We start from the raw sequence: 24,346 nt of genomic DNA on the forward strand, positions 1-24,346 counted from the left end.
CCATCACCAACTCCCGGAGTTCACCCAGACTCACGTGCATCAAGTCAGTGATGCCATCCAGCCATCTCATCCTCTGTCATCCCCTTCTCCTCCTGCCCCCAATCCCTCCCAGCATCAGAGTCCTTTCCAATGAGTCAACTCTATGCATGAGCTGGCCAAAGTATTGGAGTTTTAGCTTTAGCATCATTCCTTCCAAAGAAATCCCAGGGCTGATCTCCTTCAGAATGGACTGGTTGGATCTCCTTGCAGTCCAAGGGACTCTCAAGAGTGTTCTCCAACACCACAGTTCAGAAGCATTAATTCTTCGGCGCTCAGCTTTCTTCACAGTCCAACTCTCACATCCATACATGACCACAGGAAAAACCATAGCCTTGACTAGATGAACCTTTGTTAGCAAAATAATGTTGCTAACAACATTAGCTAATAATGTCTCTGCTTTTGAATATGCTATCTAGGTTGGTCATAACTTTCCTTCCAAGGAGTAAGCGTCTTTTAATTTCATGGCTGCAGTCACCATCTGCAGTGATTTTGGAGGCCAAAAATATAAAGTCTGACACTGTTTCCACTGTTTCCCCATCTATTTCCCATGAAGTGATGGGACCAGATGCCATAATCTTCGTTTTCTGAATGTTGAGCTTTAAGCAAAGTTTTTCACTCTCCTCTTTCACTTTCATCAAGAGGCTCTTTAGTTCCTCTTCACTTTCTGCCACAAGGGTGGTGTCATCTGCATATCTGAGTTATTGATATTTCTTCCGGCAATCTTGATTCCAGCCTGTGTTTCTTCCAGTCCAGCGTTTCTCATGATGTACTCTGCATATAAGTTAAATAAGCAGGGGGGACAATATATAGCCTTGACGTACTCCTTTTCCTATTTGGAAGCAGTCTGTTGTTACATGTCCAGTTCTAACTGTTGCTTCCTGCATACAGATTTCTCAAGAAGCAGATAAGGTGGTCTGGTATTCCCATCTCTTTCAGAATTTTCCACTTTTTATTGTGATTCACACAGTCAAAGGCTTTGGCATAGTCAATAAAACAGAAGTAGATGTTTTTCTGAAACTCCCTTGCTTTTTCCATGATCCAGCGGATGTTGGCAATTTGATCTCTGGTTCCTCTGCCTTTTCTAAAACCAGCTTGAACATCAGGAAGTTCACGGTTCACATATTGCTGAAGCCTGGCTTGGAGAATTTTGAGCATTACTTTACTAGCGTGTGAGATGAGTGCAATTGCGCGGTAGTTTGAGCATTCTTTGGCATTGCCTTTCTTTGGGATTGGAATGAAAACTGACTTTTTCCAGTCCTGTGGCCACTGCTGAGTTTTCCAAATTTGCTGGCATATTGAGTGCAGCACTTTCACAGCATCATCTTTCAGAATTTGAAATAGCTCCACTGGAATTCCATCACCTCCACTACCTTTGTTCGTAGTGATGCTTTCTAAGGCCCACTTGACTTCACATTCCAGGATGTCTGGCTCTAGGTCAGTGATCACACCATTGTGATTATCTGGGTCGTGAAGATCTTTTTTGTACAGTTCTTCTGTGTATTCTTGCCATCTCTTCTTAATATCTTCTGCTTCTGTTAGGTCCATACCATTTCTGTCCTTTATCGAGCCCATCTTTGCATGAAATGTTCCCTTAGTATCTCTAATTTTCTTGAAGAGATCTCTAGTCTTTCCCATCCTGTTGTTTTCCTCTATTTCTTTGCATTGATCGCTGAAGAAGGCTTTCTTATCTTTTCGTGCTATTCTTTGGAACTCTGCATTCAGATGCTTATATCTTTCCTTTTCTCCTTTGCTTTTCGCTTCTCTTCTTTTCACAGCTATTTGTAAGGCCTCCCCAGACAGCCATTTTGCTTTTTTGCATTTCTTTTCCATGGGGATGGTCTTGATCCCTGTCTCCTGTACAATGTCACGAACTTCATTCCATAGTTCATCAGGCACTCTATCTATCAGATCTAGGCCCTTAAATCTATTTCTCACTTTCACTGTATAATCATAAGGGATTTGATTTAGGTCATACCTGAATGGTCTAGTGGTTTTCCCCACTTTCTTCAATTTAAGCTGAATTTGGCAATAAGGAGTTCATGATCTGAGCCACAGTCAGCTCCTGGTCTTGTTTTTGCTGACTGTGTAGAGCTTCTCCATATTTGGCTGCAAAGAATATAATCAATCTGATTTTGGTGTTGACCATCTGGTGATGTCCATGTATAGAGTCTTCTCTTGTGTTGTTGGAAGAGGGTGTTTGTTATGACCAGTGCAATTTTCTTGACAAAACTCTATTAGTCTTTGCCCTGCTTCATTCTGTATTCCAAGGCCAAATTTTCCTGTTACTCCAGGTGTTTCTTGACTTCCTACTTTTGCATTCCAGTCCCCTTTAATGAAAAGGATGTCTTTTTTTTGGTGTTAGTTCTAAAAGATCTTGTAGGTCTTCATAGAACCGTTCAACTTCGGCTTTTTCAGCATTGCTGATTGGGGCATAGACTTGGATTACTGTGATATTGAATGGTTTGCCTTGGAAACGAACAGAGATCATTCTGTGGTTTTTGAGATTGCATCCAAGTACTGCATTTCAGACTCTTTTGTTGACCATGATGGCCACTCCATTTCTTCTGAGGGATTCCTGCCACAGTAGTAGATATAATGGTCATCTGAGTTAAATTCACCCATTCCAGTCCATTTCAGTTCGCTGGTTCCTAGAATGTCGACATTCACTCTTGCCATCTCTTGTTTGACCACTTCCAATTTGCCTTGATTCATGGACCTGACATTCCAGGTTCCTATGCAATATTGCTCTTTACAGCATCGGACCTTGCTTCTATCACCAGTCACCTTAGATGTAATAAAAGTGGATACAACCCAAGTGTCTATCAGTGGATGAGTGGGTAAGCAAAATGTGGAATGCAATGAAATATCTGTCCTTAAAAATGAAGCATTTTGACACATGCTACATGGTGAACCTTAAGGACATTATGCTAAACTCAGTAATCCAATCAAAACGAACAAACTACATGATTCTGTTCATCTGAGGTATCTGGAACAGTTAACTCATAGAAAGTGAAAGTAAAATGGTGGTTGTTAGACACCATGGTTAGAGCCTGGAGTTAGTGCAAATGGGAGTTCTGGTTCAGTGAGAATAGTTTTGGTTTTGCAAGACAAAAATTTCTGGAGATTGGTTGTACAATGATGTGAATATACTTAACATTATTAAACCACACACTTTAAAGTGGCTAAGATAAGTAAGTTATATATTATGTGTATTTTACCACAATTTAAAACGTTTCTAAATGTTCAGTAAAAAAAGAAAGTTTATTTTTCTCTCAATTCAGAGACTCTAAGCTAGACTCTGCAGAACCCTTTGGGTCTAAACTGCTTCCCGTGTGTTGCTCTGTTGTATCTAGAATGGCACCCTTGCTGGGACTCACAGATGGCTCACCTCTATGGCTGCCTTTCCACCAGCAGGAAGGGGAGGAGCAGGAACCACATGCCTTTCCTTTTAGGGCATGTTTCAAGTATTAAACATTCCCTCTACTTACACTCTCTTGGCCAGAACTTAGTCACAAGGGGATCTAGGAAATGTGGTCTTTAGCTGAGGGACCAGGTATCCAGATCAAATATTTATTATTGTTTAAAAAGAGGAAAACAAATATTGGGGCATAGTTAACAGGGTTTTGTTGTTGTTGGATACTTCCCTAAATCAGTTCATGCAAATCTAAAAATTGCTAAAGATGAAACTTGATTCATCCTCACTAATAAGAAGAGGAACCAGAGGCTCAAAGAGCTCCAGGAACTCGCAGCAGGACTAGTATTGAGCAAGAATTTGCCACCAGGTTTGTCTCACACCAGGGCTCACTTCCCACTCACATACCTCCCTGAGGAGGTTGTCCAGAGACCCTACTATAGCTTTAGTCATTTTGTTATTGTTTTTCAATCGCTGAGCCGTGTCCAAGTCTTTGCAACCCATAGATTGTAGCACACCAGGCTTCCCTGTCCCTCACTATTACTGGAATTTGCTCAAACTCACTTCCATTGAGTCAGTGATGCCATCTAACCATCTCATCCTCTGTCGCTCACTTCTCTTCCTGCCCTCAATCTTTCCCAGCATCAGGGTCTTTTCTGTGAGTCAGCTCTTTGCATCAAGTGGCCAAAAGATTTGAGCTTAAGCATCAGTCTTTCCAATGAATATTCAGGGTTGATTTCATCCAGCCCAGCATTTCGCATAATGTACTCTGAATATAAGTTAAATAAGGAGGGTGATGCTATATAGCCTTGATGTACTCCTTTAGCATTTTTGATCCTGGTTATTCCATTCCTTAGCTTAACTGGCCTCTAGGAAAGTTATAGAAAAATAGAATGATGAAATCTCCTGTACTTTTCCAGAGAAAGTCCAAGCTGAAATTGATAAGGTGCTTGACGAGTCACAACAACCAAGCATGGCCGCTCGCGAGTCCATGCCCTACACCAACGCTGTCATCCACGAGGTGCAGAGAATGGGGAACATCCTCCCTCTGAACGTGCCCCGGGAGGTGACAGTGGACACTGTCCTGGCTGGATACCACCTGCCCAAGGTAATTAGGGGCTCACACCAACAGCCTCAGATCTCCAAGCTCATATCTGTAAACGGTGGGAATATCTCAATTGGAAAAGCATTCTTATCCTAGAGAGTTACTTACATGGGAAGAGAAATATATTATGCTTGATGAAATACTAGTTTTGTTCCCTAAATGTGAGCTTAGAAAGTTAGTTCAACTGGATGTTAACAGGTGTTTTAGAGGAGAGGGGGGATTCTTAAGTCAGCTGTGGTTAGGCAAAACCAGGCTTTTCTTTGCTATGAGGTTTCTCAGTGTTTTACTGTGTGATGTGAGTGGTAAATCTACATGGGGATACAGAAGGCAGCAGTTCTCAGTCTCAGACTTTGTCACGAGGTCCTTTCTTTTGCCTTGGGAGTGCTTCTCACAAGATAGAGACCTACTGGACTTATTTTAGATAATTGTGCTTTGCAGTGCTGGAATGTTGAAAAATGAGGGACTTTTGAGACCACCTGAACCAACATCACATTCATTCTGGTGTTTCTAACATACTATCCCCACAGGTGTTTTTCTATCCTTGACTTACAGACCCTTGATGGGACTGCCTCACAAGGGAAAGCAATCCAAGTATGTGCAGTATTAAATATCAGAATAGGAGAGAAAGGAGGAACCAATGCTTTTTAAGCAGTGGTTATGTACTTCGGACTATATATGTTATTTCAAAATGTCTGAATCAGTCCTTAGAATAATTCCATTCTCATTTTATAAATCTGAAAGCCAGGGCTTGGAGAGTAATCTTGCATAAGATCTCTCAGCTACAGAGACAGGAGTTGGGTTCCAGAAACGGAATTGTTCTGATTCCCAGGCTCATCTTTTGTTGTACTACACCATGTTCTCTCCACAGGAGTTGCTTTCCTTTGATTTTAAAAGAGTCTCCCTGAAATATTTCTCAGTGGGTCCCCATTAAATTCCCTGTCCTCCCAAAGGAAATTCTGCTCTCACTCGGCGCACCACCCTGAGGATCTCAGATGACAGCTCTCCTGTGCCCTGTAGTGTCCTCTCTGCACACTGCACATTTACAGTTCCCTTTCTCACAACTTTCGTGAGCCTCTGTGGATCCATTCTGCTGCTGCTGCTGCTGCTGCTGCTGCTGCTGCTAAGTCGCTTCAGTCGTGTCCGACTCTGTGCGACCCCATAGACGGCAGCCCACCAGGCTCCCCGTCCCTGGGGTTCTCCAGGCAAGAACACTGGAGTGGGTTGCCATTTCCTTCTCCAATGCATGAAAGTGAAAAGTGAAAGTGAAGCCACTCAACCGTGTCCAACGCCCAGCGACCCCATGGACTGCAGCCCACCAGGCTCCTCCATCCATGGGATTTTCCAGGCAAGAGTACTGGAGTGGGGTGCCACTGTCATTCTAGTTTGTCTAAATTGCTCTGTGTACACACACAGAGTTGTACACAGAGTTGTACCTGGGGACAATCTCAAGGCAAAGCCAGAGGAAATTCTGCATTGTCCACCCCTTAGTCACCAGCCGAGCAGAACCAGGAATAGCAGCTATTCCTGCAATGATTGTTTTACTATATTAGTTTGGTGCAAATATAATTGCTGTTTTGGACTGTGAATTTTAAATCATTGCAACTAGGCTTTAAGAAAAGGCAGAGGAACCAGAGATCAAATTGCCAACATCCACTGGCTCATCGAAAAAGCAAGAGAGTTCCAGGTAAACATCTGTTTCTGCTTTATTGACTATGACAAAGCCTTTGACTGTGTAGATCACAATAAACTGTGGAAAATTCTGAAAGAGACGGGAATCCCAGACCACCTGATCTGCCTCTTGAGAAATCTGTATGCAGGTCAGGAAGCAACAGTTAGAACTGGACATGGAACAGACTTTTTCCAAATAGGAAAAGGAGTACGTCAAGGCTGTGTATCGTCACCCTGCTTATTTAACTTATATGCAGAGTACATCATGAGAAACGCTGGGCTGGATGAAGCACAAACTGGAATCAAGATTTCCAGAGAAATATCAATAACCTCAGACATGCAGATAATACCACCCTTATGGCAGAAAGTGAAGAAGAACTAAAGAGCCTCTTGATGAAAGTGAAAGAGGAGAGTGAAAAAATAGGCTTAAAACTCAACATTCAAAAAACAAAGATCATGGCATCCCGTCCCATCACTTCATGGCAAATAGATGGAGAAACAGTGGAAACAGTGGCAGACTTTATTTTTGGGGGCGCCAAAATCACTGCAGTTGGTGATTGCAGCCATGAAATTAAAAGACACTTATTCCTTGGAAGAAAAGTTATGACCAACCTAGATAGCATATCAAAAAGCAGAGACTTTACTTTGCCAACAAAGGTCTGTGTAGTCAAGGCTATGGTTTTTCCAGTAGTCATGTATGGATGTGAGAGTTGGACTATAAAGCTCTGCACCGAAGAATTGATGCTTTTGAACTGTGATGTTGGAGAAGACTCTTGAGAGTCCCTTGGACTGCAAGGGGACCCAACCAGTCTATCCTAAAGGAAATCAGTCCTGAATATTCATTGGAAGGACTGATGTTGAAGCTGAAACTCTAATACTTTGCCCACCTGATGCGAAGAACTGACTCATTTAAAAAGACCCTGATGTTGGGAAAGATTGAAGGCGGGAGGAGAAGGGGATGACAGGATGAGATGGTTGGAAGGCATCACTGACTCAATGGACATGAGTTTGGGTAAACTCCGGGAGTTGGTGATGGACAGGGAGGCCAGGCATGCTGCAGTCCATGGGGTCACAAAGAGTTGGACACGACTGAGTGAATGAACTGAATTGAAGTGAACTAGGCTCAAACACATCTTTATTAATCAAAGTAGGAACCATTACAATCAACACATTTTTGCCAATGAGAAATAAGTTTGCTTATTCTTGTAGTGTAAAAAATCTGTCCTTCAGGACTCTTGGCAAGCATTTTCTGCCTCTTACTGATTATGGAAGCATTTTCCTTGCAAAAAGTTATCAAGATGCTTGAGGAAGTGGTAATTGGTTGGCTACTGAGGTCGGGTGAATATGGTGGATGAGGCAAAACTCTGTAGCCCAATTCATTCAACTTTTTTTAAAATATAAATTTATTTATTTTAATTGGAGGTTAATTACTTTACAATATTGTATTGGTTTTGCCATACATCAACAAGAATCTGCCACAGGTATACACGTGTTCCCCATCCTGAACCCCCCTCCCTCCTGCCTCCCCGTACCATCCCTCTGGGTCGTCTCAACTTTTGAAGTATGCCACATGCTGTCAGTTGTTGTCATGGAGAAGAATTGGGCCCATTCTGTTGACTAATCCCAGCTGCAGACATTGCAGTTTTCGGTGCATCTAATTGATTCGCTGAGCATGCTTTTCAAATGTAATGGTTTAGCTGGAATTCATAAGGCTGTAGTGGATCAGACCAGCAGCAGACCACCAAACAGTGACTGACCTTTTTTTGGTGCAAGTTTGGCTTTGGGAAATGCTTTAGAGCTTCTTCTAGATTCAGCCACTGAGCTGGTCATCACGTGTTGTCATATAAAACCCACTTTTTGTTGCATATCACCATTCAATCGAGAAATGGTTCTTTGTTGTGTAGAGTAAGCAAAGATGACACTTCAAAATGATGATTTTTTTTAAATTTGCGGTCTACTCGTGAGGTACCTACTTATTGAGCTTTTCACCTTTCCAATTTGCTTCAAATGCCAAGTGACCATAGAATGGTTGACACTGAGTTCTTCAGCAACTTCTCTGATAGTTGTAAAAGGATCAGCTTTGATGATTGCTCTCCAACAGTCGTCTATTTCCAATGGCCAGCCACTATACTCCTCATCTTCAAGACTCTCTCTCATCTCCCTTGCAAAACTTCTTGAACCACCACTGCACTGTGTATTCATTAGCAGTTCCTGGACCAAATGTGTTGTTGATGCTGCAAGTTGTCTCTGCTGCTTTATGACCCATTCTGACCTATAAGAAAATTGCTCACTTGCTTTTTGTCTAACATTATTTCCATAGTCTAAAATAAATATAAAATACACAGCAAGTAATAAGTCATTAGCAAAAAAAACATAAACAAGAAATGTGCATGAAAACGATGTATAACATAACCACATTTAAGAATGTATTCCAGTATCGAAGGGCGAAATTCAGTAGTGCAAAACCACAATTACTTTTGTACCAACCTAATATTTTCTTGCTAATTGATCATTTGTGGTTGAAGGCTGGTGGTGGTGGTTTAGTTGCTAAGTTGTATTTGACTCTTGCTGAGGTCTATATTATTTCTCAAGTGATCTTTGCATTTTTATAGCAATTCATTTAACTCCAGGAAACCACCCCAGATCAGTAGACTTGCTCTGACATTGATTGTTAATGTTGACTTAAAAAATCATCCTGGGAATTAAAGTATCCCGTTGGCTTTGTTGTAGAGGCTAGGGGTCATAACTTTGATGTCAAATGTCCTAATTCAAATCATTTTTCTACCTCCTTCCACCCTGTGACTCTGGGCATCTTATTCCACCTCTCAGAGCTTTAAAATCTTTATCTGTGAGAATGCATTTAAATCCATCTCACAGATGAACATGTAATGAGGTCATGCATGTAGAATATTTAACCTTGTGCTTACTATAGAAAGTTCTCAAAATAGCACTTATTATTCTTTATTAATTCATCAGATGTTCATTAAGCACCTAAAATGTTTAGACCTCAGAGAACAACTCAGAGGAAAGTAATCATGCAAGTTTATAAGTACAGCTGTGGTAACTATCTAAAGGAGAAAAATCACTGGTTTCTAGGAAGATGCAGGCTGGCTGCAATGAGGAGTGGGAGCAGGAGCAGGCAGAGAGGACTTCCCAAAGGAAGTGATGTTTGAGCAGAGGATTAAAGGATGGTTAAGAGTTAACTCATTGACAAAAGGAGAAGGAAGGACATTCCAGGCAAACGTGAACAGCATGTAAAAAGGCACAGAAATGAGTGGGGAAATGTGGCATGTCTGAGAAACTGAAAGAAGCTTGATGTAGTGGGAGTGCAGGCAGGAGGGTGACTCAGACAGGGAGCAGGTGATGTGTCCTTCATCTAAGAGTGATGGGAGTTATTGAAGGGTATCTATCACGTTCCAGGTGTGGTGGGTAGATAGGGGTGGAATGACTAAATCTTATTCAGAGCGAATTCTGCTTTCATCATGTGGAGCACACTGAAGGGGAAAAGAGAATATGGGCATCGGATCAGATCAGATCAGTCACTCAGTCGTGTCTGACTCTTTTCGACCCCATGAATCGCAGCACGCCAGGCCTCCCTGTCCATCACCAGCACAGGCAGGGCTATTAGGCAGTGGATTTTCCACTCCAGCACTCTTGCCTGGAAAATCCCATGGGCGGAGGAGCCTGGTAGGCTGCAGTCTATGAGGTCACTAAGAGTCGGACACGACTGAGCGACTTCACTTTCACTTTTCACTTTCACGCATTGGAGAAGGAAATGGCAACCCACTCCAGTGTTCTTGCCTGGAGAATCCCAGGGACAGGGGAGCCTGGTGGGCTACCGTCTATGGGGTCCCACAGAGTCGGACACGACTGAAGCGACTTAGCAGCAGCAGCAGCAGCCAAACGAGGCGGTAGCCTGAATCAGGTGGCAGTAGTGGACACAAAATGGAATAACAGGATCAAGAGAAATTTCAAGTAAAACTGACCAAAAGAAGGACTGGTTGAAGGAAGAATGGGGGAAAGGAAGGCACTAAGGAAGACACCTTGGTTTCTTGCTCTGTATCTGGAAGAACAGCGGTTCCTTTTGCTGGGTAACCTCATTCTATTCTTAAACCCTCTATAGAACAGACTAGACATTGGAAGGAAGCAAATAAGAGATGTCTCACTATTCTCTTTATTGATGCATATGTGTTCCCTCCCGAGTTCTACACTGACAAGTCCCTGCAGAGATCTATTCTGCACTAAGAGCAGTCACACTTCCCTGGTCAAATTCCCAGCAGACAATTCCAGTCCATCACTGTAAGCTGTCCCATGGCAAAGAGCTGGGTGCTAGGGGCTGGCCTCAGAAGGTGGTGGGTCAGGGAGGCTGAGGGAGCTCAGGGAGCTGTCAGCCTTGGTGTGGAGTCCTGGGGGACTGCCACCCCTCTGCACACGTATGTTGTGTGGGTCAATCCCTGCCTGAGTCTCTTCTGCCTTCTCCAGGGTACCATGGTGCTGACCAACCTGACTGCACTGCACAGGGACCCCGCAGAGTGGACCACCCCCGACACATTCAATCCGGAGCATTTTCTAGAGAATGGACAGTTTAAGAAAAGGGAAGCCTTTCTGCCTTTTTCAATAGGTGAGTATCGAGAAATATGAATGTGGGAACCCAGAGTCCCTCTTGCAGCCTTTCCCTCCTCTTCTCCCTGGTGTTTTGCTTTAGTTGGCATGTCTCCAGGTTCAACAGGAAAATAAAAACTCAGCCTAAAAGTTGAGAATTTTTATTCAGGGCATTACAGAAGACTATATCCTAGGAAGGTGGCTTCTCAGATAGCTCTTGGGGACTGTTTCCAAAAGGTAGGGAAAGAACCAGGGTATGTAGGAGTTCTTGCTGGAAAAGAGAAAAAATAAACATGTAATCAAACATCATAAGATTTTGCTAGTCACACACACCAAAAAAAGACCAGACATTTCAAGTTAATGATTTTAGTGTCTTTCTTTTTATGGGAAGATGCAAGAGTCTGGGCTCAGTGAAATTATTCCTTTCAGTTCAGTTCAGTTCAGTCGCTCAGTCATGTCCAACTCTTTGCAACCCCATGAATCACAGCACACCAGGCCTCCCTGTCCATCACCAACTCCCGGAGTTCACCCAGACTCACGTCCATCGAGTCAGTGATGCCATCCAGCCATCTCATCCTCTGCCGTCCCCTTCTCCTCCTGCCCCCAATCCCTCCCAGCATCAGAGTCTTTTCCAATGAGTCAACTCTTCACATGAGGTAGCCAAAGTACTGGAGTTTCAGCTTTAGCATCAGTCCTTTACGTGCATCCTAATACTCTAGAGCCAGTACCCTCTTTTTTTCCATCCTGAATTCTACTGAGAGCACAGCACTGGGGGCAGCTTCAGTGACTGATGGCTTTGTGGAGGGCAGCATTCATTGTTTACCAGAATGTCAGGCAACAGTGTTCAGTCCACACCATGGAGTCCCCTCCAGAGTGACTCTCTCTCGCTGTTGGTTACACCTCAGGATTCCCTGGGTGGAGCATCACCAGGACTCATGCCTTTACTTCCTAAGCCCTTGCTTGACTCTGATGGAGATTTCAGGTTCACGTTGTGCTGGCCCCAGAATGCTGAAACAAGAGCTCAGACCCTTCCTGTCGTGCAGAGAGAAGATTGAATACTTGCCTTCCTTACAGAGTTTTAAATGTTCAAAGATCTTTTTAGGGCAATCCATTCACACAGAACTAGAGTCAGTTGCTAGGAGAGGATGGAGAAAGGGCAAGGAAAGGGGCTACTTGCTTTATGGGCATCACAAGTGATGCCTGTGACTCTAAGTGCCGCAGGCTTAACTAATTGGGATTCTACTCTATCACTGGTCTGTAAGAAGTCCTTTTACTGTTTTAAATTCTAATAACTCCTTAAATAACTAGTCAATACATTTACATGGTATATAATTTGAGAGGTATGAAAGAAGGTGCAGTGAATCCTCCCAGGTTTCTAAGCCAGCCAGTTCCAAAAGAGTATTTTAATTTATAACATTGTAAAATGAATGAGAAAAATTTTAGTATATTTCACGTATTACGTTAGGTATGTTGCAGAGATCATTTCAACTAAATTTCCAATTTCTTAATTCTGTAAGTATTTCCTGGGCATCTATTATGTATCAGACATTCAGCCCTGAGGATATGATAATGAATGAAGTAAAAAAAAAAAAAAAAACTCTTAAAAAGTGTGTGTTCCAATTCTGTAAAGCAAGTATCCTTCAATTAAAAAAATAAATTTAATTGTCATAAAAAGTGAAAAAGCATGTGTTCTAGTGTAACCTTATTACAAAATTCTATTCACCACCTTTAGGGATATGGAAGGAAACCCGGGCTTAGCAGGGTCGACTACTGTGCCTGCAGTCATGAAAAAGGTCACAAGACAGAGCTGGAACTCAGTGTTGACCATGTTTATCAAATACTAAAGCCTGCGTTCTTCCTAGCAGCGTCTCCCTCCAAAACAGTAACTAAGCATTACAATGGGTTGGCACTCTGGAGTTTATAGTAGTTTTCTTATCATTGATTTAAATTAAATATAGATTGATCTTCTACAACAGTATTATTTTGCTGATCATGCCACAAAGGCATAGAGAGGGAGGGACTGGAATTTGACCCCATGTAGAAGTGATGCAAAGCCCAGGCTTTCCTGATGTAGGACACTGTCCTGCGTGTATCTGAACTGATTCTGATTAGATCTTCTGTGTCTTTCTTCCTCTGGTTCTGTACCACCTTTACACTGGACAAGTCACTTCCTAACATGAAAGCAGACATGAGATGTAGAAACACCTTTCAATCTTCCTGTCTGTAAGAGCTTCATGTTTCCTATTACAAAACAGAGTTTCACATGTGTATTTTAAGTATTTTAATCATTCTTGACTCACAGGTTTTTTTTTTTTGTTTTTGCTATTGAGAGTTATAATATGATATGAATTTGATGAATCTTAAAATGGAAAGGCTTTAAGTGGGCAAGTGGATTACCTTTTAACTATGCAAGAAGGAGCACTAGATGAGAAACTTGAGTCTAGGCCCCATTCTGATGATTCTCTGGGCTCAAGATCTTGAATAAGAAACAATTCTCTCTTATTCTTAGTTTCCTTACATTAAGAAATGAGATACTGATCCATTGCCTAACCATTAATAACTGGGCTGCTGTGAGGATTAAATGAGATAATTTCCTTGTAACTGAAGCCTATAATTAAAAGGGTAATTTCTTATTCAAGATCTTGAGCCCAAAGAATTGTCAGAATGGGGCCTAGACTCAAGTTTCTCATCTAGTGCTCCTTCTTGCATAGTTAAAATGTAATTCACTTGCCCACTTAAAGCCTTTCCATTTTAAGATTCACCACATTCATATCATATGTATCAAGTATTATATTGCTGCATAACAAAGATGAATAACTCGGTGACTTAAAACAATCATGGTTGTTGTTGTTCAGTAGCTAAGTTATGTCTGGCTCTTTGTGACCCCATGGACTGTAGCACACCAGGCTCCTCTGTCCTCTACTATATCCTAGAGTTTATTCACACTCATGTCCATTGAGTCAATGATGCCATCCAACCATCTCATCCTCTGTCACCCACTTCTCCTCCTGTTCTCAGTCTTTCCCAGCATCTCCTGGAGTTTTCTCGGATTCAATCATTTGAGTCAGTGATGTTATCTAACCATCTTATCCTCTACCATGCGCCTTCTCCTTTTACCTTCAATCTTCCCCAGCATTGGGATTTTTCCAGTGAGTCAGCTCTTTGCATCAGATGTTCCAAGTATTGGAGTTTCAGCTTGAGTAACAGTCTTTCCAATAAATATTCAGAGTTGATTTTCTTTAGGATTGCCTGGTTTGATCTCCTTGCAGTCCAAGGGACTCACAAGGGTCTTTTCCAGCACCACAGTTCAAAAGCATCAGTTCTTCAGCGCTCAACCTTCTTTATGTTCCTACTCTTATACCTGTACATGACTATTGGGAAAACCATAGCTTTAGTGTGTATTACTGCTCCCAAGTCTGCAGTTGAGCTGGGAGCTCGACTGATCTTAGCTTTGTCCTCTTGCCTGTTTGGGAGCTAAGCTGACTGAAGACTGAGGGAAGATGACCTCAGCTGAGACAGTGGGGGTCCTTTCCAAATTTCATCCTCCAGCAATCTAGCCAGCGGATGTACATGTAGAAGATAAGACCCCAGGAGGGAGAAAAGCACACAGTGCCTCCTAAGGGCCAGGCTGGGAACTGGAAACCATCACTTCCACTGCATTCTGGTGGCCACCATAGGTCACCTGTGAGCCCCAGTTCAAGAGAAAGGGAAAGTAGCACAGTTTTCATGGGAAGGGTATGAAATCATGTTGCCAATGATGTGGGTACAGGGAGATGGGGTAAATTGGAGCCATTTTTGCAAATAGTTGGTCTCACTGTCTGTCTTTTTGCTGAGGAGAATGCAATTGAGAGAAGGCAAGCAATTTGGGGATTTCCTTAGCTGTGACAGAGTGAGAACAGCTTAAAAGGTTTCAGGAGATAGAGTCAACACCACTGTCTTATTTTCTCACCACACTGCCATCTCTGGAGCACAGTGGCTTTGCCTCATTCTTGATCTGGCACTTTGTAAAAACAGCTTCCCTGAAGGGATAGAATGTGGAGAGCTCCTTCCCTTCTCTGGAAAGGATGATCAGGTGTGGAATTAGAACACATGCATATAAGCAGGGCAGATGGCAAAGCTATTACTGCAAATTTGTATTTTCTTTTCGTCATTTAAGTTTTTCCCTTTCGATCCAACAAAGCACAGACAGCTTCATGAAAAGCAAGAGGCTGAGTCCTCGTTTAAAAAAAAAAAAATTTTTTTAATTCACTGGATCATGGGAGATAAAATTATGAAGAACTTTCCCCCAAAACCCTAGGTCATTGCTCTCATTTCACCAATGAGGTAATTGACCTGGTTAGTTACTGATGGCCAGTTAGTGGAAGCACCAAGGAGAAGGTCCACATTTTCCATAGTCCAGGATGAAGCTGTGAGATCAAGTTGCCCTCCTTCTCATGATTTTAAAAGCAAAATTCATATAATTCATATCTCCTGTCTTCCTGGTATCCTCACCCGGCCACGTAGTATAGTTGGGAGAGAGATTATCTCACGTGTTTGACAAGTGAGACATGTTCAGGTCTGTAAGAATAAAGGGTTTACTCATAGCCCAGAGCTGGGTACTGATGAAACAAGTACTGTAACCCTGGTTCCTGATTCCGTGGATCCAGTTTTGTCATATATGGATTCTTCTAGGAGAATCCTGGGTATTTACAATATATCTGATCTGATACTATTTTAACAAAATTCCTCATTGTACTATTTGTGATGGGTGAAGAGATAAGGGGGCTTCCCAAGTGGTTCAGTGGTAAAGAATCCACCTGCCAAAGCAGGAGATGCAAGAGATGCGGGTTCCATGCCTGGGTCAGGAAGATCCCCGGAGTAGGAAATGGCAACCCACTTAGTGTTCTTGCCTGGAAAACTGGGCACGACTGAGCACACACATACACACACACACACAGATAAGGATGAGGGGAACAGAGAAAATTAGATACACGCTGGTGGGAAACAGGCACAAAACAATTTAAGAACGATATGATTCTAAAGCATATTTTAATTTATTCAACACTTTCGCAGATATTCTCTAATTTCATTTCCTCAACAGCTCATTATAGGCAAGGACGAAATAGAGGCATGCTACATTAACTATTTCTAAGAAAGTTTCATTACAGGGGAAAATACCAAGTAACAGAAGCAACGCCCAGAATTGCTTACAGACAGTAATCCCAGTGACGGTGTGCAGGAGAATCCTTACAAAGACAGTGCGGAAATATGTCTAATATTAACAAGGGTTTTGTCTGAATTTGGGGGTTACAAACATCTTTTTTTGTCTTTACACATTTCACAGTTTTTTTTCTTTTTCTTTTTTCTTTCTCTCTTAGGGAGAAAGTAAGTTATTAAAACACCAAAAAGAGAGATGATGGTAGAGCCCAGTGTGGGGTGTTGTAGCCCAGGTTGGGGAGGAGGGAAGCCTGGAGCAGGTGAACACAGGTGGGATGAGATGGGGTCGGCCCTGCATGGCAGGGAGATTCCCGGTCATAATAGAGGGAACTGTGATGTAGAGAGAAGATGCCTTGTACTTGAGAAACCTTGATCTGACACTTACTTGCTTACACTTTTCAAAAGTTTCTTTTAACAATTGAGAAAAACTACCTAGAGTTTTGGGGTTTTGTCTGCTTTAGTCATTACTGTTTGCTAATGGCTTTGTAAACAGCGTTAGGCTAGTGCTGGGCCAGCTCAGGCCTCACTTCTCTCGCCCACACGCCACACCTTCACCCTGCACCTCACGCGTCTGAGCCCTGCAGGCTGGGAGTGTGCGATTGTGTAATTAGCTCTCGGAGCTTTGCTTCACCCCGGTGTTTATGCGTAAGCGTTAGTCACTCAGTCATGTCCGACTCCTTGCAACCCCATGGACTGTAGCCCGCCAGGTTCTTCCATCCATGGGACTTTCCAGGCAAGAATACTGGAGTGGATCGCCATTTCCTTCTCCGTTGGTTAACCCAGGTGGTTGTGATCAAACTGAATATATAAAGCCCCAGAGGCTGGCCGGCCCTCCCTTTGCTCAGGTTTTACAAGAAGTCATAAAATATTTCAGTGCTTGCTGGTACAGACACCACCTGAACAGGTAACTTTTTATTGTCTTTCAGGAAAGAGGATGTGCCTTGGAGAACAATTGGCCAGAACTGAGTTGTTTATTTTTTTTACCTCACTTCTGCAAAAATTTACCTTCAGGCCTTCAGACAATGAAGAGTTAAGCCTGAAGTTCAGAATGGGCTTGACCCTCTCCCCAGTCAGCCATCGCCTCTGTGCTGTTCCTCGGGCCTGAAGTTGTTGGGGAGAGAGAGGGGAAGGAAAGCAGGAAGAATGGGCCTGTCACCCCTCAAGGCACAGGGCCTGCTCAGAAGTGAGAGGACAGCATCCAGTGCCTCTGGGACAGGTCACAGGAGCTGGACTCAGAGGAAACTGGATCCAAACCCCAGCTTTACCGTCTCCAGTGGGGCATTGAGAGAATCAGTGATGTTGTGAGTGATTTCATTTCATCCAGAGGATTTAAAGTGGACAATGATTTCTTCTCTAAAAAGAAGAACTGCTGTAAAAATCAGAGGAAATAATGGGCTTTAAGTGGCTTGGAAACCATAAAATGCATCATAAAAGTCATAGCTCTGATCTGCCTCCTTCTGCTTCCTTCCTTAGATAGGGATTTGCTTTGGCTTGTTGAGATGGCCTGGGTCAAAGTGGTGCCAAATGGTGGATAAGAGTTAGAAGTTGGGCCCTGGGGCAGCTACTGACCGTGTCCAGATAGGCCCTCACACTTGGTAGCACTGGGCAGGCTTATCCTGCTCCTGCCCCAGACTGGCCCCTGGGAAGTCAGCAGGGCAGATGGAATTCCTAATTTATAGGCTGGTTTCTGTGAAGAAGAATGTTCTCTGATTTACCTAACAAAGCACTATCTTGGTCTTGGACTCCATTTAACTAAACGTGGTAAGCAGGTTGCTGCTGCTGCTGCTGCTAAGTCGCTTCAGTCATGTCCAACTCTGTGCGACCCCACAGATGGCAGCCCACCAGGCTCCCCTGTCCCTGGGATTCTCCAAGCAAGAACACTGGAGTGGGTTGCCGTTTCCTTCTCCAGTACATGAAAGTGAAAAGTGAAAGTGAAGTCGCTCAGTCGTGTCTCACTCTTAGCGACCCCATGGACTGCAGCCCACCAGGCTCCTCCGTCCATGGGATTTTGTACTGGAGTGGGGTGCCATTGCCTTCTCCCGGTAAGCAGGTTAGGGGGAAACAAATGTGGAAATATTTTCTATCTTTTAAGCTCCTCCTTACACTTCAATCCCCTCTCTGGTATTATTTATTCTCAAGCCGTTTCATATTGGATTTGACAGTGTGGTGGGTGTGATCTTTTCTCACAAACTGATGTTGGCTTTTGGTTGGCAAGTATTCCCAGCCTAAACACAACAGCTGAGGCATGGTAGAGTATTTTATAGCAGGAAAGTGAAATGCCAGAATCCTGCTCAGCCCTCCTTGTGTGTGGTCACTGAGGGGAGAAAATGGCACCAACTGGAAGGCCAGGTCCCACTGACAGTCCCTGGGTTTGGATGCCAACCCCCATGCAGACAGATACCAACAAACCTAGTGAATGGGACTAAACCATTCAAGGTCTTTTGTCTAACCTTGGTACACTTAAGGAATTTAAATAGCTCAGAACAAAAAGGGCCATGAGGTCATTGCGCTTTTCGTTCCTGTTGCTTGGAATTCAGAGAAAAGCTAATTCAATAAATACCATTAGAAAGGGAAAGAGACTGAAGAGCAAGAGAAGGAGAGAGGGAGGGACAGAAGGCAAGTGAGAGAGAAAGTGTCTGACTGGAGCTAGCCTGAGCCTGTCAGAGCCAAGAGTATGTCTGGGAGATTTGGTTGTGTTCCTAGAGTTTAGATGGAGAATTTGGTCTAGAATAGAAAGTGAGAACCCTAGCCACCCACCAGAGCATGCTTTCTTTGTAACATCCTGGAAAGTTGCATCTCCAGAAAGCAACCTAAAGGACATTTCTAGAATAAAGCAGACCTTGAACTTCCTGAACATCTGAGTCCTTCTTTTTCTCCCAATCAGATCATCCACGTAGAAGACTGCTGCTGCTGTGTCTGACTCTGTGCGACCCCATAGACGGCAGCTCACCAGGCTCCCCCATCCCTGGGATTTTTCCAGGCAAGAACACTGGAGTGGGTTGCCATTTCCTTCCCCAAAGCATGAAAGTGAAAAGAGAAAGTGAAGTCGCTCAGTCGTGTCCAACTCTTCACAACCCCATGGACTGCAGCCTACCAGGCTCCTCCATCCATGGAATTTTCCAGGCAAGAGTACTGGAGTGGGGTGCCATTGCCTTCTCCGTAGTTTGAAGTGAAGTTACTCGGTAACTAACCCTTTCCCTCTACTGTATTCTAAATTTCCCTACCTTCTTATAAGGTCATCAGGTGGGTTCACTGTAGGTTACTCTCCTCCCTACTGACCACAGGATCTTTATGAATCCTTTAGCAGGGCTGCCACGTGGTAAACCCCCAGGATGCCTTCATGGTGGGCTAGGTGAACAGCGCCCTCTGGAGGTGGACCAGGCACAGCCAGGCATTCCCGGTCAGTGAGCAGATCAGGGGGTCCTGCTCACTAACTGGGCACACGGTAGTCTTTGTGCTCTGACACCAGCTCATCTCTTCAGACACATCTCTTAGTACTTCTGCCAAAATGCTTACCTCTTATCAATTCCCTCCAGGCTAGGTTCTTTATCATATTCTTGTCTATCTGTATTTTTCTGTACTATTGCTGCTACTGCTACTGCTACTGCTAAGTCGCTTCAGTTGTGTCCGACTCTGTGTGACCCCATAGATGGCAGCTCACCAGGGTCCCCCGTCCCTGGGATTCTCCAGGCAAGAACACTGGAGTGGGTTGCCATTTCCTTCTCCAATGTATGAAAGTGAAAAGTGAAAGTGAAGTCGCTCAGTCGTGTCCAACTCTTAGCGACCCCATGGACTGCAGCCTACCGGGCTCCTCTGTCCATGGGATTTTCCAGGCAAGAGTACTGGAGTGGGGTGCCATTGCCTTCTCCAATTTTTCTGTAAGAAATGTCTAATTATGTCTGGCAGACTCTGCTTTAATGCCAAATCTTCGATTTTCTGGACTCTCTCAGCCAGTTAGTTGATCCCTTCTTCATTCTCTGAGAACTTTATTCAGAGGTTTAAATTCCCTATTTCCATGTAATCTGCTAAGTGTACTGAGCTCTTCAGAGGTGACTATTCCTGGCTCCCTTAGGCTCAGTATCTAAGTGGTTGCATAGTAGGTGTTCACCAAATGTTTGTTGAACCTGTTGGGGTTGGGATGGGGTGGGGGAGTAGCCCAGTGATTGGGACAGGGCAGACTGATCAATGCTGCAGAGTGTCAGAGATGTCTGCTGTGTGCAGCAGGCCTTTTAAAAGCCTTCATGTCACACTCTGGGAAATGTTGATCTCAAAGACTGCTTGCTCAGGTCCCTTCTACTTCCAAAACTCTGACTTATGGGGAGAACTTCTGAAATGGCAAAGTAAGGACATTCTGAAATCTACTTCTCCATAAAAGCACAGAGAAAACCAACAAAAGTTCTCAAAATCCACATTTCCAGAATTCTGCACATTAACCATATTTTGTGCAGCAACTACAGTATTGCAAGCAGTCTTGGAACAACTTGAGCTTCTGTTTAAGGAAAAACTTAAAGAAAAACAAAAGGAGGGCTGAATCTCAGTAGGAGCACTGAGCTCTTGTACCCTGCTCCAGCTTTTCTCTCCCCAGGTCTGCAGTCACCCTGAAAAGCAACAGCCTGGCAACTCTGGCAGCCAAGAAAACCAGGTGCCAAACAGCCACTGGAGCGTGTTCCCCAAAGGCCCTGAGCCCAGACAGCTGTCAGTACTGGACTACCTGGCATATGCCTTGAAAGACCCATTCTCAAGGCCTGTATTTTTTTTTTCTTTTAAGATCTTTTTTAATGCAGACCATTTTTTAAAATCTTTTTTGAATTTTTTACAATATTGCTTCTGTTTTTTTATGTTTTGGTTGTTTTGGCCACGAGGCATGTACGATCATAGCTCCCCAACCAGGCATTGAGAACTCGCACCTCCTGCATTGGAAGGTGAAATTTTAGCCACTGGATCACCGCGGAAGTCCATCAGTTCAGTTCAGTTCAGGCGCTCAGTCATGTCCAACTCCTTGCAACCTCATGAATTGCAGCACGCCAGGCCTCCCTGTCCATCACCAACTCCCGGAGTTCACTCAGACTCATGTCCATCAAGTCAGTGATGCCATCCAGCCATCTCATCCTCTGTCCCCTTCTCCTCCTGCCCCCAGTCCCTCCCAGCATCAGGGTCTTTTCCAATAAGTCAACTCTTCGCATTGTCTTTACTTAACCTGCCTCCAAGCCCAGCCTGTGTGAACCACACTATAAGGCATGTATTCAAACACATCAGGGACAATTGGACATTGGTGTAACATGAGGGGGGAAGACATGCTGCCCTGAGGATTAAGAGGGAAAACTGGGAAGGAGGTGTCCACTGGGGATTCAACAAACTCTGCCATATTCCTGGGAATTTAGAAAGCTATGTACCTTCAAGGACTCTGTGCATGCTCAGGAGGAACCTAGGAAGCACTAATTTCATCTCCAGCTAACCTCCAGGCTCTGCCCAAACAGGAAGTTAATGCTAATGTAGGGTGTGAACTGCCTGCTGAAGTGTTGAAGGCTTAACCCAAATCACATGCAGAGTCCCGAGAGACCATTAGGCTTGAGGCATTTGAGAAGACCTCTGTGCACACATTTGCAGGAACACGAGGCTAACAGCACAGCATTCAGATGCCCCATGTGATGAAGAACAAAAATTTTACAGAATTATCCCAAGAAAGTCACTAAACAGGAAGCAACACAAACAGTGACAGTCACAATAACAGACTCGTGGTGGTCCAGAGTTTCCTCACTGTTATCATTTAAAAGGTCAAATTCTAAACAAAAATTATAACTATTGTAAAGAAATAAGAAACTGTGGCTCACATACCGGGTAAAAAGCAATTAGAAACTCTCCCTGAAAAACCCAGACATTAGAATTACTAAACAAACACTTCAAATGAGCAATTTTAACAACTTTAATATATTTTAATTAAGATTTAAATTGGTTCCCTCGTCTCAGTTGGTAAATCATCTGCCTGCAATGCAGGAGACCTGGGTTCAATTCCTGGGTCGGGAAGATCCCCTGGAGAAGGAAATGGCAACCTACTCCAGTATACTTGCCTGGAGAATCCATGGACACAGGAAGCTAGCAGGCTACAGTCCATGGGATCGCAAGAGTCAGATACCACCACCAAAAGACTTTAAGATATATTTGTACATGTTTAAGGGGTATACTTGATATGTGTATATATTAAGTACACAATGTGAAAATTCACCACAATCAAGCTAAATAACTTATCAATCATCTCTAGTTACCCGTGTGTGTGTGTGTGTGTGTGTGTGTGTGTGTGTGTAGTGATATTTCATCTAAGATCTACACTTGTAGAAAATTTCAAGTATATTATCATCATACTCTACATTGGATCTCCAGAACTTAACCCACAAACTGAACCCTAGTATCCACTGATGAATATCTCCCCACATCCCACACCCTTCAGCCACTGGTAGCCATGGTTCAACCCTCTGCTTTTATGAGTTTGACTTTTTTTAGATTCAGCATTTAAGTGAGATAGTATAGTGCTTCTTTTTCTCACATGACTATTTTTCTTAGCATAATGTACTCCAGGTTCACTTTGTTTGCAAATGGCAGAATTTCCTTTCTTTTCAGGCTTAAAAAATTCTGGTTATTTTGTGTTTGTGTGTGTGTATTATGTGTATGTATATATACACACACTTTGTGTGTGTCACAACTCAGTCACTCAGTTGTGTCCAACTCTTTGCAACTCCATGGACTGTAGGCTTCCAGGCTCCTCTGTCAATGGAATTTCGCAGGCAAGAATACTGGAGTGGGTTGCCATTTTCTCCTTCAGGGGATCATCCTGACCCAGGGATAGAACCTGCAACTCCTGTGGCTCTTGCATTTGTAGGCAGATTCTTTACTACTGAGCCACCTAGGAAACCCATATGTGCACTTTGTATTTTCTTTATTCATTCACCAGTGACAGACACTTAGCTTGTTTCTGTATCTTGGCTTTTATGAATAATGCTGCAGTGGATTTGGGAGTGCAGCCATCTCTTCAATATACTAATTTCCTTTCTTTGGATATTTTTCCAGAAGTGGGATTACTGGATCATACAGAACATATTTTTTAAAATTTTGAGGATCCTCTCTACTGTTTTCCATAATGGCTGTACCAATTTACTTTCCCATCAACAGTGTATAATGGTTCCCTTCTGTCCACGTACTCTCCAAGATTTGTTTGTTTGTTTGTTTGTTTTGATGCTAGCCATTTTAAAAATTGTGAGGTGACATCTCATTGTGGCCTTCATTTGCATTTCACTACTAGTAAGTAATGTTGAGCACTAATTTTTTGGCCATGTGCATGTCTTCTTTTGAGAAATATCTATTCAAGTTTTTGCTTGAGTTATTTGGATTTTTTTGCTATTGAGTTTTATGAGTTCTTTATATATACTGTATGTTAATGCCTAATATATAATGCTTGTGTATATATATATATTTGCAAACATAGTGTATATTATATATATATCCCCTGGAGTAAAATGGCAACCCACTCCAGTATTCTTGCCTAGAGAATCCCATGGACATAGGAGTCCAGTGGGCTACAGTCTATAGGGTCGCAAAGAGTCAGACACGACTGAGTGACTTGACTTCATATATATATATACATATAGCTATGTGTATATATATATATCTCTATACTTACTTTGCAGATATTTTCTCCCCTTCCACAGGTTGCCTTTTCCCTCTGTTTCCTTTGCTGTTCAAAAACTCTTGAGTTTGATATATTCTCACTTGTCTCTTTAGGCTTTGGTTGTCTGTGCTTTTGATGTTGTGACCAAAAAATTGTTATTAAAGCCAATGTCAAGAACTTCTCCCCCTATATTTTTGGAATTTTGACTCTTACCTTTAAGTCTTTAATCCATTTTAAGTTGATTTTTGTGTATTGTGTGAGGTAAGGTTTCTGTTTCATTCTTCTACATATGGACATCCAGTTCTCCCAGTACTATCTTTTCCCATTATGTGTTCCTAGATCTGTGGTTGAAGAGCAGCTGACCATAATCTGTGGGTTTATTTCTGGGCTCAATATTCTGGTCCATTGGTCTATATGTCTGTTTGCAATATATAGTTTTACAACATATTTTGAAATCAAAACTGTGATGCTTACAGCTTTGTTCCTCTTGTTTGAGATTACTCTAGCTGTGCAGGGTTTTTTTCTGCTTCCATATGCATTTTATATTTTTCCTATTTCTGAGAAGAATGCCATTAGGATTTTGATAAGGTTTACCTTCAATATGTAGATGACTTTAGGTAGTATTTTTACAATATGAATTCTTTCAATCTGTGAAAATAGGAAG

The 24,346-nt window shown here is 42.9% G+C and overlaps 1 protein-coding gene and 1 pseudogene across 3 annotated transcripts in view; both read left to right on the forward strand.

Moving 5' to 3' along the window:
* Positions 1 to 17,468, forward strand: part of LOC133245122 (cytochrome P450 2J2-like) — a 41,229-nt gene extending 23,761 nt beyond the window's left edge. Inside the window, exons 7-9 of one of the 3 annotated variants that reach the window (XM_061413065.1) lie at positions 4,372 to 4,559; positions 10,707 to 10,845; positions 16,949 to 17,468. In XM_061413065.1, coding sequence (XP_061269049.1) covers positions 4,372 to 4,559; positions 10,707 to 10,845; positions 16,949 to 17,127 — 506 coding nt within the window. In that variant the 3' untranslated portion in view covers positions 17,128 to 17,468. The other 2 variants (XM_061413066.1, XM_061413068.1) reach the window with 2 other exon arrangements.
* A 466-nt stretch (positions 17,469 to 17,934) lies between these two features.
* Positions 17,935 to 24,346, forward strand: part of LOC133245127 (cytochrome P450 2J2-like) — a 38,237-nt pseudogene continuing 31,825 nt past the window's right edge.

The sequence above is a fragment of the Bos javanicus genome, chromosome 3 (assembly GCF_032452875.1).
Source record: "Bos javanicus breed banteng chromosome 3, ARS-OSU_banteng_1.0, whole genome shotgun sequence".
Lineage (NCBI taxonomy): Eukaryota > Metazoa > Chordata > Mammalia > Artiodactyla > Bovidae > Bos > Bos javanicus.